The 14,083-nt window shown below is 40.5% G+C and overlaps 1 protein-coding gene across 1 annotated transcript; it reads left to right on the top strand.

Annotated features, from left to right (window-relative positions):
• Positions 1-8,327: 8,327 nt before the first annotated feature.
• On the top strand, positions 8,328-9,263 carry LOC115460547 (olfactory receptor 1020-like). Its single transcript, XM_030190312.1, has one exon. It carries the CDS (start codon positions 8,328-8,330, stop codon positions 9,261-9,263), a length of 936 nt encoding a protein of 311 aa, XP_030046172.1.
• Positions 9,264-14,083: the final 4,820 nt, after the last annotated feature.

Genomic DNA, 14,083 nt, shown 5'->3' with positions numbered 1-14,083 from the left:
TGACTCTGGGCAAGTCACTTAACCCTCCATTGCCCCAAGTACAAATAAGTACCTGTATATGTAAGCCACATTGAGCCTGGCATGAGTGGGAAAGCACAGGGTACAAATGTAGCTAAAATAAAAAAAATATATATATATCAGACAGCTGAAATAAACAGATTTCTTTCTCTGGATTTGATTTGATTTATTAACTTGATATACCGCTTATCACTTGGTAAGTGTTAAAGCGGTTTACAATAAAAAAAACATAATATATATCAGCATACTTATAAATATAGCACATAAACAATGCATCATAAAAATATTAATTATAATACATCGACCAACAAATTTAAAACATTAAAAAAACACATGAAAATCTGCTTATTTCAGACAGAGAACTCTGGATTACCTTGTTAAACCTTGGTACCCTACTAATATAATTTAATGATGGGTGATAAGAAGGGTAAAACAGGGGCAATGATGCATGTATTGTTATGTACCTCAGTGTGCCCTGTTGTAAGAGGAGTTATAATATTTGGAGAGAAAAAAAGGAACTAGAAATCCTGTGTTTAAAGATATTTTTTTTTCAAGCAAGATACAAATATGAGCAAAACTTTGTTTGCAGAAGTGAAAACTGTTTCTTTAGTGTACTTCAGGGATACAGTCCCAAATGCCACACAATGTACAATATATATTCACATATAATATTGGGAATCTGCAAGGTCCACTGGAGCCTAGAAGAACTGCATCTTCCTAGTACAAGGTGGGTATTTCATTGTAGGTTTAAGACATAACAGATAAAATTGATCTGCACGCATATATTTAGTGCTTCTGATTTTAGGTTTTAACTAGACACTGATAACTCAGTTTTGTGTCTTTTATATACTAAAGACTTGTAAGTGACACACAGGTATATATTTTATTCCAACAGAAGAGGTAACAAGCAATAGTACCTGTAGCACAAAACAGTGATAAACACCAATGTTTCTTACTCTCAAAGAACTCCTAGTTAGATGGAAAGTTAACATCCTATGTATTAGTGCCCTGCAGTGATTAATCAACAAAAAGGACAAGAGAGTAACTCAATATATAAGTACTGAAGACATATTATGCTCAAAGTTACTGATGCTATGCACGCCTTGAAACAGCCCACTGTAGCGGAACTTTGACCGTAGTTGGTGTGACTGACTTACCTTGCATGTTTGTGTCTACTACTTATTTAGAAGTAGGACTTTTTTTAAAGGGGTACTTGGGGGTACTGAGTACCAGCACCTTTTCCATTGTCTGCTAAAATTGACCCATGAATCCCAAGTTTTAATGAAAGAGCTCAGGCTCTACACACCATTGATGCCTTGTCATAGATTCTGTGACGGTTGCAGGGGGCCTGGCTATTGTGGGGTGGGTCCCTCAGTGATCACCCCATCCCTGAAGGGTGATGTGATGTTTGAGTACCGGCACCTTTATTGCTAGAAAAATTGCACTGTTTAGAAGCTAAGTATTTTGTTCACATCTTTTTGGATCAATGAGATTTATGTTATCACTGTGAAGTTTTTTTTTAGCAATAAAGGGTATAAGAGATAAAGGGTTTTTATGCTGATGAAGAAAGTTGACCCACGTTGTTTCCTCCATACCCTACTAAAAACATATATTGGGTGGAGGTTTGGGCACAAAGCTTTTTTCCCTTTCTCATTATTATTCTCTCTGCACTTCGCAGGAATGTAGTATTGTACTAAGTATCTTTTTTTTTTTTTTAATTTTATTATTTATTCATTTTCATCAAAGACACAAGAAAACATCTTGATCGGAAAAGAACATAAAAAGAAAAATATCATATAACAATAAAGATTAAACAATCTGAAAGGAAATCATTACTACTCAAGTCCATAAACTGAGAATCCAAGATTCAGGAATACAAGGAGAATCTAATTGAATTATAAAAATTAACAGGATTAAGCAAGTGCCATTGAGGTGTATTACTTATTTATTAAGCGTTGTCCTTTTTTCTCGAAGTTATAAGAGCTGATGCATGCATAGGCTCTGTAAACACATATTTCTTTCCATCAAGTCTTACTATACACTTGCAGGGGTATCTTAAAAAAAAGGTACCCCCCAACTGCATTATTCCAGACTTCAGGAGCAAAAATTGTTTCCTCCGTTTTCTTGTCTCCTTAGAGACATCAGGAAATAATAATATCTTATAACCCAAAAAGGGTTTTTCTCTATTACGAAAGAAAAGACGGAAGATCCAACCCTTGTCCGGCAGCAAAGCAACGGTAGCAACCAAGGTTGCGGCCGTTGCCAGCTCAGAATCAGAAGTCTCAAGCAATAGAGATACATCTAATGGAGTTTCAGGAATTTGATTCAGTTCTTTTCCTGGGACATAATAAACAGAAGTAAATGGCGGCAAATTCTGGTCTGTTACATTCAAGACTTCTCGGAAATATCTCTTTAACATATCAAGAGGAGGTATTGTCTGAATCCTGGGAAAGTTTACAAATCTTAAGTTATGACTTTTAGTATAATTATCAAATGTTTCCATCTTTTTCCGAAAATTAGCCAAGTCATTTATCATCAAAGGTTGTAATGTTTCCAATTTTTCAATTCTTTGCTCAGCCATTTCAGCTTTATTATCCATTTCTTTAGTTTTTCCCTCCAGCTGTCTCAAATCTTTCTCTAGTAAATTTACTTTTGGAACAATTTCATTTGTCTGTTTCAAAAAAGTTTGTCCCAAGGCAGAAACCAAGTCCCATAATTTATCCAAAGTTACCTCTTTTGGTTTAACAATTAATTCTTTAGGCATTTCAAACCTCTCAGGAGCCAACGCATGGATCTCTCTCTGTTCCTCGATACCTCTCCCCGCATTCCACGAAGGCAGCGTTTCTCCAACTTGAGATGAAAGCGAGTCCTCCACTCGATTTTCTTCCGGGTCCCTCACATCTTCGTTGGGAGACCCGATCGAGTCAACAAGAAAGGAGCTTGCTCCAACCGGTTGGGGAGGCGGAGTCCGCATAGCAGGACTAAGGGTGGTTTCCAAGCCAGGGGAGACCGAGTCTCCTAACACGCCGGACATCCCAACTGGCGGCGTCCCGCTTTCAAAAGCAACACTCTGGGGTCGAACAAAGCGGTCAATAGGACCAGGTAAGGAGGGGGTAGTTAGCGGGGCTCTGGCTGCTACTCGCCCTCGTCGTTTAGGCATTTTGAGAACAGAGGTAAAGCGCGACTCACAGCGCCTCAATGGACTGCGGCCATCTTGGATCTCACTGCCATCTTGTACTAAGTATCTTGTAGTGTATATCAAGAGAGGTTTTCTTGTGTGTTTATATGTGTCCCGCAGTACCACTGTTTGTGATGTGTCTTGAGTGTCTATATCTGATCTAGCCATAAAGGATATCTATCTATCTATCTATCTATCTATCTATCTATCTATCTATCTATCTATCTATCTATCTATCTATCTATCTATTAAAAGCTACCTGGATGTCACTATAATTGAACGTAGCCAGTTAAAGATAACCCAATATTGCTTAGCTGAACATCAGTCTCTATGTTTCTGTTTTATGTTAGAATGTTGTTTGTCCATTGATTTCTAAGGTCACATAAATATTTTCAGCGGAGTAAATATTCAGTTGGCAGCAGTGAGCGTTTTGCTGACTCCTACGGGCGATAATCCCAGGTATTCAATGCCTCGCCATGTCTGGGCTTTGGTGATGAATATCGGGTTTATGTGGTGGTGGCTAACACGTAGCCAGTTAAGTTGATATTCAGAGCTTAACCAGCTATGGGTTGCCAAATAAAGATAGGACTGTATTTTATGCAATTTCATTTATGTGGTTGCGGTTACCCTGGCTGGTTAAGTGCTGAATATTGGCGCCTAACCGGCCAAGTGCTGACTCTGCCCCCAGAATGCCTCCAAAATAGCTGATTTTCATTTAGGCGTTAACCAGTAATTTTCAGTGGTGATCACTAGTTAAGTGCTGCTCAAAATTAGCAGATCGCTCTGAACAAGCGAGTTAACCAGTCAGTGGCCGGATAAATCATTTTGAACAAGATAGTAACTACTTGATGGAATGTATGACTGATGTGAGCAAGCATTCAAAATTAGGGCCCTATATACTAAGCTGTACTGTAGGCGCACTAACTTTTCAGCGCATGCTAAAAATTAGCATGTGCTAATGCTAGATTCACCTATAGGAATATATGGGAGTTTCTAGCATTAGCGCACTCTAATTTTTAGCTTGCGCTAAAAAGTTAGCACGCCTACAGCAAAGCATAGTAAACAGGGCCCCATATGGTAAAATTTCAGCATATTCAAAGTGCTTCATTCCACATACTGTAGCTGTACTTTTTTTTGGAAATATTTCTAAATCATATACTTGGAAACACCAAGCTTCTTTCCATAACTGGAATTTTATCAGAGCTAATCAGGAAGTTCCTTAATTTTATCTAGCCCTGTTTGTGGAGAGGCAATTTTGGATGCATATTCAAATGAGTAGGTTAATGTATATGAAGGGATTAACAATTTCCACACTTTTTATTGGAGTAAGGAGGGGCAGTCCAAGGGGAGTGTGTAGGATGGAGGGAGAAATCAGTAATTGTTTCAGATCTATAATGTCATTATTCAGGAAAGATGTGCAGTAACTTAAAGCAGAGGAACATTCTGTCCTAGAGCAATTGCTAAAGGGACAAGCATGTTCATGATTTCCCTTTCAAAACTCTTGCAAACCTCACGAGGTAAAAGTACCTTTGGACTGTGCAGCTGAATGGGCAGCTTTGAAAAATACTCCCAAAAGGCTTAGAGTACCTGCAAGCTTAAGATGAGTTTTTAACATTTATTTTATTTATGACTTTACAATAATTTTACAAGATTGCTCTTGATTAGGAAATACAGAAGAAATAAGAAAAACAAAAACAAACAATTTTTCAATCTTTCTTAGACCACAAAATTCTAATGGGGGAGAGGCCTGAGGCAATTAGATTTTGCTCACACCTTTTTCAGTAGTAGCTCAAGGTGAGTTACATTCAGGTACTCTGGATATTTCTCTGTCCCAGGAGGGCTCACAATCTAAGTTTGTACCTGAGGAAATGGAGGGATAAGTGACTTGCCCAAGGTCACAAGGAGCAGCAGTGGGATTTGAGCTGTCCACCTCTGGATTGCAAGACTGGTGCTCTAACCACTAGGCCACTCCTCCATTCCAATGTAACATAATTAAAGAAAAGCCATTAATGATTACTATCCTTTGGAAACAAACTATGGAGCCTTTTTACAAAGCCACGGGAGGGCTAACACGCAGGTAGCATGAGCCAAATTGGGACTACCGCCAATGTAGCATATGCACCCTGTGATAATTCCAAGTTTGGCGCATGCTGAATCTCTTAGAAGGAAATATTTTTCTATTTTCTACCACAGGGGGCAATTCGCAGCACGGCCATATTGGTGCATGCTGCATGGTTACTGTGCGAGTAGCATATGAGCCCTTACCACTAGGTCAATAGCTGGCAGTAAGGGCTCAAGCCAGAAATAGGCGAGTGCTAGTTTTAATTTTTGCTTACGCCCATTTCCTGGCCCATTAAAAAATGGCCTTTTTCCCAGCTGCGGTAAAAAGTGGCCAAGCATGCGCCCAAAAGACACGCCCACACTATTGCAGGCCACTTTTTACCATGGCCTTGTAAAAGGACCCCTATAATTGCAAACTGGTTGTTCAAAACAAGTTCAAACAATCTTCTTTAGATCCAAAAAGGAATGCAGCTGTTCAGGTACAAAGAAAACATACTTTGTCCATATCTGATTCTATATTTACACAGATAAGCAAGAAGAAAAGTTGCTCCCAAGTCCTTCACTTCCTGACGCATAGCAAAAAAGGCCTAACTTCTCTCCTGAGTAATTTTTGCAACATCCAGATATATCCACAACTTCTGACCATAGAATAGCTCTTGGCAATGTTTAAAATATAACTTCATTATAGAGTTCTTGTTCAAAGACTAAAAACACCAGTAGGGTAGCTCTTTACGAAGTTTCAGACAATGAGTCTTCCAAAATAGCTGAAATATTATTAACATCCAAATTCACAACCTGCCCTTGATCTCCAACCTCCCCCTGGGTAGTTTTTGAAGACAGTGGTAAATAGTAAATCTTAATAACAGGGAGCAAAGAGTCAAAAGAAAACTTTAACACTTCAAGATGAGATTTTTCAAACCAGATGCCTCTTTCAGTCCTAGAACATAAGAATACCAGTACTGGGTCAGACCAATGGTCCATCTAGCCCAGGCAGGGCTGGTGATAGTGGGGGGGCAAAGAACGCCAGAGAGCCCCACAGTCAAGGCATATCTTCCCCTTCTCCCCACCACAGTCCACCTCCTCCTTCTTTCTCAGAGGGGCCCCAGGATGACAGCCATTCTCACAAGTTGCCTGTGGTTACCCCGAAGCTTTCCCTCTCTGCTGCGATCCATCCCTCTCTAACACAATTTCCTGTTTCCACCTGGGCGTATTGTGGCAGAGTGGGAAAACTTGTGAGGATGGCTGCCGCTTCAGGGCCTCTATGAGAAAGGAAACAAAAATTTTAAAGAAGAGCGCAAGGTGAGGGGAAGGGAGGGAGATAGACTGTGGTGGGGAGAAGGGGAAGAGATACCTGGACTGTGTAGTAACAATGAGGACAGTGGGATTGTGGGAAGGGGGATCAGGGATCGGGGCTCTCTCCTTAATTTCTGCCCTGGGCCCCACCTTGTCTAAAACCAGCTCTGAGCCCAGTTTCCAGCAGTGGCCAAGCCAGGTCACAAGTACCTCTACATGTACTGATACACTAGCTGATAAAAATAGAATGTGATCTCTAACAAGAATGAGCAAAAATGAAAAAGAATCATGATTTCTGGATTCTGACTTGCTAGTCTATTCTCCAAAGGGAGGGAGAGAGGTTAATAAATCCCTCTGCCAGTGTTTCTGTCTCTGTCCAACATTAATACATTTTCCATTGTGTGTTCTATTAACACCAAATTTCTGGGCTTGTCAAGGGAAGCAAGAGACATGAGACATGGGTAGTTTGTTTTTTCAGATTCAAATATATCATGAAGATTGTGTACAATTTTTCCCTGGTAACTCTTTTTTGTATCTATTCTACATCTAATCAGCACCAGATTTTTACCACATGTCAGAAGGTTCACAAAAATAATAGCAGATATGTTATTTGTGTGTCAGCATATTCATACATTTATGATTATGCCAACTAATAATTAATAAAAAATTATATCCAACCCATTCCTAAGTATTTAATACGTCATAGATGATGTGAATGATTTTGACAGGGAGAGTCATGTGTTTTATAAGGACTTATGCACAGTTATGTCACCGAATAACATTTTGTGTTTTCATCTGTACAATTCCAAATTTCAGAAAATGACAGGAAATTTATGAGGATCATAAGAGAGGTCTTTTGGGGGAAATTCACATAACAAAAAGTGAATGCAAATATACTACTTCATAACTTGTTGGTTGTGCATCTGAAGATTTCAGGTGAGCTGAAGGGAGTTATACATAGCTAATTTTTCCACAGATTTAGGGGCCCTTTTACAAAGGTGTGCTGAAAATGGCCTGTGATAGTGTGGATGCGTGTTTTGGGTGCGCGCAGAATCATTTTTCAGTGCACCTGTAAAAAAGGCCTTTTTAAAATTTTTGCCGAAAAAGGACGTGCGGCAAAATGAAAATTGCCGTGCGTCCATTTTGGGTCTCAGTCCTTACCGCCAGCCATTAACCTAGCGGTAAAGACTCAAGCGGTAACCAGACAGTAATGACCTATGTGCATCAAATGCCACTTGGCACGTACCCAATACATGCGTCAGAAAATAAAATTTATTTTTCAGATGCATATCAGATGTGCACCAAAAATCTAATTACTCCATTTTGGTGCACGTTGAGGGTGCATAGATGCTTATTTAGGTACATGCACATGAGTGTGCGCACAGTATGGAAAGTAAGCTAGATTATGTGTGAAGGAGTGGAGATTTACACCTGGACACAACCACCCAAATAAATCTCCTACTTTAGTCTTCAATTTCACCCACTGTGTTAGTAAACCTCACTCTTTGGGCTGTCCATTTAATAAGTGGAATACAGGAGAGTCAGGTGCATGATAAGGACATGTTTAACCTTTAGGTACCTTAGAATATTCAGTCATTATCTAGTTAAAGTTATCCAGATTCATGGGCCACATAGGTGGCCTGTGTGTAATTTCTAGTTTTGTTTCAGCAAGCACATGATGATATTCAATAAAAATAAATTAAAACTGGAACCAAGTATAATTACATATTTTATTTCTTGAACAATCAACAGATGCTCATTGCTCCATCCTTGGGAAATGGAAGGCAAAAACCAAACCTCTATTACTGAACTCATCCTACTTGGATTCACTGACCTTTCCAAGCTACAGACTTTACTCTTTGTTGCATTTTTGGCCATGTATGTACTCACTCTGCTGGGGAACATTGGTATTGTCACATTAATTAGGATTGATCCTCAACTTCATACACCTATGTACTTATTTATTAGCAACTTATCTTTTGTAGATATCTGCTATTCCTCAACTGTCACCCCAAGGGCACTGGCCAACTTTATAGTGGAGAAAAAAAGCATGTCCTTGATTGGCTGTGCTATACAATTCTTTTCTCTTGGACTACTGGCATCTGCAGAGAGTTTCCTGCTATCAGTTATGGCTTATGATCGTTACACGGCAATATGTAATCCCTTACTGTACACATCTGTTATGACTCAAAAGGTTTGCATCCAGCTGATAGGAACTGCATATATAATTAGCTTGACGTATTCCTTGGTAGAAACTGGCAATATTTTCTCTATGTCTTTTTGTGGTTGTAACGAGATCAATCATTTCTACTGTGATCCCCTTCCTCTGTTGAAACTCTCTTGCTCTGATACCTTCCTCAATGAGATAATTATGCAAACGTTTGCTTCAATTGTTATTACTTTAAACACTGTGGCAATATTTCTTTCTTACTTTTATATTATTTCTGCTATCCTGAAAATTCGCTCTGCAACAGGGAGACAGAAAGCCTTTTCTACATGTGCTTCTCATTTTATCACAGTAGTTTTATTCTTTGGGACCCTTGTCTTCATGTATGCATTTCCCAGTTCGCATTCTTCTCTGAACAAAAATCGGTTTATTTCTATAGTATACACAATGGTAATCCCTATGGTAAATCCTATGATCTACAGTCTCAGGAACAATGATGTCAAACAAGCACTGAAAAAACTTGTGGACAAAAAATGGAATTCTTAAGCACAGCATTTCTTTCTTTGACCATGTGAAAGCAAAGAGAAATAAACACTGGTAATCAACAATGGTGTTAATTTTCAAAGGCATTTATCCAGGTAGGGGCAGTTCCTACCTCAATAACTCTAACTGACTGGGTCCAACCCGGATTTTCAGTCACACAAAATCCAGATTGTGCCACTGAAAATCTGGGGAGATCATCACAGCACTATCTGGTTAGTTCTGGGACCATCCAGAGGTGAAGCAGGGAGCTATCTGTGAACTTCCAAAATTTAGCAGCCATACCCAAATAGCAACCTGGTTAGTTTAGTATAGAAACAAGGGTGTCCTAAGTAACCCAGGTCCCAATGCTCAAAGCTCTGGCACTAATGAGAATGGTGCCTGCCTCATACCATGGGAACAGTGCAAAAATTTAGCTTACAAAAGCTCAAAGCTAATGACCTGCAAATCATATGCATGTTGTGAGACTGAAAGTATGGGGAAGAATGTGGTAAGTGCAGCTCTTGTGCACATGCCCAGGCAAACCCTGAAGTGAAGCATACATTTTTTTTGTTACATTTGTACCCTGCGCTTTCCCACTCATGGCAGGCTCAATGTGGCTTACATGGGGCAATGGAGGGCTAAGTGACTTGCCCAGAGTCACAAGGAGCTGCCTGTGCCTGAAATGGGAATTGAACTCAGTTGCTCAGTTCCCCAGGACCAAAGTCCACCACCCTAACATAGTAACATAGTAGATGATGGCAGAAAAAGACCTGCATGGTCCATCCAGTCTGCCCAACAAGATAAACTCATATGTGCTACTTTTTGTGTATACCTTACCTTGATTTGTACCTGTCCTTTTCAGGGCACAGACCGTAAAAGTCTGCCCAGCACTATCCCCGCCTCCCAACCACCAGTCCCGCCTCCCACCACCGGCTCTGGCACAGACAGTATAAGTCTGCCCAGCACCATCCCCGCCTCCCGCCACCTCCTTAGGATCCTAACCACTAGGCACTCCTCCGCTATTTTTCTGCACCTTTAAATAAACACTTTTCAAAAAAAATTTGTTTTTCACTTGAAATGCAGAAAACAGGCGTGCTTTCATTTTTGGGTTTGCTTGGACTTGCACAGATTTTTTTCTCAGTTCCGGCATTTACAGCTTGCATGGGTTTCCTTCTGTTTCCAAAACAAATCAAAACCTGAAGATTTTAATCAGAAAATTATAAGAAATCCTCTTTTCAAACCCTCCCAATGTCATCTCTAAGCTGGTGGTAGGTTTCCAGCGTTAAGAGCAGGGTTTGTTTATGCGTTATTCTCTGAGTGTTGGGAAGGAATAGCAAATGACCTCATTGTCATCCATTTGACTACATTTATATACAATTTATGGCCATCTTTGATGAACATGTTTCCTGCACTAAAGCCTTCTGATCATTCTGCACCAGTGGCTTATTTATACAAAGTGTGAGGGTTGCGTACACACCCACTGTTGGCTTCCCGCCCATACCTTAAAATCATCTCTGCTACAGTCTTCACCCAGACAGTGGCTGCAGCACTCATAGGTTGCCTGCGGCCTGTACCAGAACTTCCTCTCTGAACCATCCCGCCCCTTCTGATGCAACTTCCTTTTTTGTGAAGGGCGGGATGGTTCAGAGTGGAAGTGCCGGTGCAGGCTGCAGGCAGCCTGTAAGTGCCACAGTCGCTGCCCAGGTAAAGACTGTAGTAGAGTCCTATTTACGAGACAGTACACATTTTATGACAATAGTAGGGAAAGTGCCTCCAAATGCTCACCCTATGACATTAGTAACTTTAGACGTTAAGGCTCTCTATATATCCATACCTCAGACGGACTGCCTAGAAGTAATAGAAGATAGTCTAGAAAAAAGACAGCGTCCTCATCAGATACCTACAGCATTTTTTATGTTATTGGCATGAATAACATTAACAAAAAATTATTTTATATTTCAAAATCAATTTTATCAACAAAACCAAGGGGTAGCTATGGGGGCTACTTGTGCACCATCAATAGCCTGCCTATATATGATCTATTTTGAAGACAAATGACTATCAAATAACCCTTGGAAGCAGCGAATATATGCATGGCATAGATACATAGACGATGTGTTCATGTTATGGCAGGGTCCCGATGCTCAATTACAACAATATTTAGAATGGTTAAATTCCAGAGACCCCCATATACAGTTTACAATGCAGCAATCAATGGACCAAATAAACTTTTTCGACATCCTTATTACACAAACGCAAATGTCATTCAAAACAGAGGTATATATAAAACTAACAGACTGCAACAGTCCATCACATTATCATAGTAACCATCCTCGAGCTACGACTAACAGTCTTCCATTCTCTCAATTGCTCAGATATCGAAGGATTTGTAGTGAAAACCAGAGGTTTAAAACACAAGCTAACAGCCTGCTGCAGAAATTTTAAATGCGAAGTTACCCTGACAAAGTTCTACAGAAATCCTAAACCACAGCAAAATACAATCACAGATCTACATTATTGCTACCGAAAAGCAAAGAAGAAGATCCACAGGCGCAAACTGTGTCCTCAGATTTACACAAGGTTCCAACAAAGTTGCCAAAATCCTCAGACAACATTGGAGAATTGTACAAACTCATCCCACATTTAAAGATAAATGCTTGAGAATAGCTTATTCTCGAGGACCAAATTTGAGAGACATATTACCATCTAAACCACAACAACAGGAATCTGATATCAGAACAGGACACGAAGCTTGTGGAAAATGTATTTTTTGTCCCATCATGGCATCGACAAAGATCTTTTGCAATCCATACAATCAGCAGCAATATCAACTGAGACATTACTCTAACTGCGAGACTACTCATGTAGTTTATGTAATGAGTTAACCGTATAAAACAATGTATGTCGGAAAAACTACCAGACAGATTAAACAATGATTAAGTGACCACAAATTTAATTTATTGCATCAACGATTAGAGGCTCCACTTGTAACACACAGTACAGAAAGATCTCACACATTCAATGATTTTACATGTGCAGTAATAGACCCCGTACCCGTCTCATCTCGGGGAGGAGATCGAGACAGAAAACTTCATCAGATAGAGCAAAGATGGATACATAGATTAAGATCCTTAACCCCCATAGGTCTTACAGGGGCGTAGCCACGGGCGGGCCTGGACAGGCCCAGGCCCAGACACTTTCCCTCCAGGCCCGCCCACCCAACACAGACCTGCCAAGTCTCCCGCGAAACACGCGGTGCCAGTTCCCATTTCCGGCCACTGCTGCTTCTGCTGTTGAGCAGTAGCGGTGGCTACAAAAACAAAAAGCTAATTAAACAACCAAAAATGTTTTTAAAAAGCAAGCGCGGCACTGCAGGCAGCCATCCGGCATTGGCTGTTGGCTCTGCACCCGCTCCTCTCGCCTCCACGTCACTGCCCCTGGAGCAGGACCCCGGAGGAGTTTCAAATTGCATATGGTCTATCACACTAGTGTTCATTGAAAAGTCCATAACAGCAGAAGTCCACAAACTTCAAAGTATGAAAAATCCTCTAATACCCATCAGATGTTCACTGGTTTATGCAAGCAAAATCCCAAAGGAGTAACCTGTTTCTTCCAAAGGGCGTCTTCAGGGGAATACGACCAGCCTTAAACTTAACTGCTTGCTTCAAGATGGCTGCGGAGAAAGAAAGATGCCATTATTTAACATCCCAAGCACGCATCACCTGTCCGATTACAGAAACACTTTCCATTCTAGAGTGGAGTTTAAACCCCGCAGAGGCACAGTCTGCAGCCTGAAAATCCTCCACTGCTCTTTCTGCCACAATCTGTGGTGGATGTTCCCATGACGATTACCAGCAATAAGCTGATCCAACACCACACAGCATTGTGCTATGTGACACTAATGGTTTCAACATTTTTTTGAGCAGACACACAATGTCTATGTTCTATCAAATGTGTTTTCAGTGTCTTTGAAGTTTGGACTATGTTATAAAGATTACAAGGTCAGATGAGTAAACAGATTACATTAGTGGATTCGCATGATGTATGTGATCTCAAAAGGATAATTTTAGCAGATTTTGGGGCCTTTCACCAAGCTGGGTTAAAAAGGGGACCTGCGCTAGCAGCAGCATGCATTTTTGTTGCATGCCAAAGCCCCTTTTACTGCAGAGAGTAAAAAGACCGAAAAAAAGAAATGATCCTGCATTAAGTTTGCATTTGCCGAGTGTCCATTTCAGGGGGAGCACTTTCCGTCACCCATTGAGGTGGCGGAAGGGCTCCTGCGGTAACCCAGCAGTGCATAACGGTGCCAAAATACAGACGGGTAACCCTCTGTGGAAATATTTTTTCAATCTTTCTGCTAGCGCTGGAAATGGTGCACGCTGGGGGGTGGAACTACCGCTGGCACCAATGTTGTTCAGGTGGTAGTTCCAGGTTGCTGCAGGGCCTCTTAGTGTCAATGAACTGAGAACTGGGAGACTTCCAACATCAAATCAGAGACAGAACAATGCCCACATTACAGGGAGATAATGGTGTTGAGTCCGCTGAGAAACAGTGATCATAACGTAATCAAATTTGAATTAATATCTGGAGTGAAGTCATGAAGGAAATCTACAGTAACAGAATATAAATTTTGAAAGGTTGACTATAATAAAATGAGGAAAATGGTTAAGAAGAAGCTAAATGGATCAGGTGCAAAGATTGGGACTTTAAATCAGGCTTGGACTGGGAGACTTCCAACATCAAATCAGAGAGAGAACAATGCCCACATTACAGGGAGATAATGGTGTTGAGTCCGCTGAGAAACAGTGATCATAACATAATCAAATTTGAATAAATATCTGGAG

The sequence above is a fragment of the Microcaecilia unicolor genome, chromosome 1 (genome assembly GCF_901765095.1).
Source record: "Microcaecilia unicolor chromosome 1, aMicUni1.1, whole genome shotgun sequence".
Lineage (NCBI taxonomy): Eukaryota > Metazoa > Chordata > Amphibia > Gymnophiona > Siphonopidae > Microcaecilia > Microcaecilia unicolor.
This window is presented reverse-complemented; position numbering and strand designations above follow the sequence as displayed.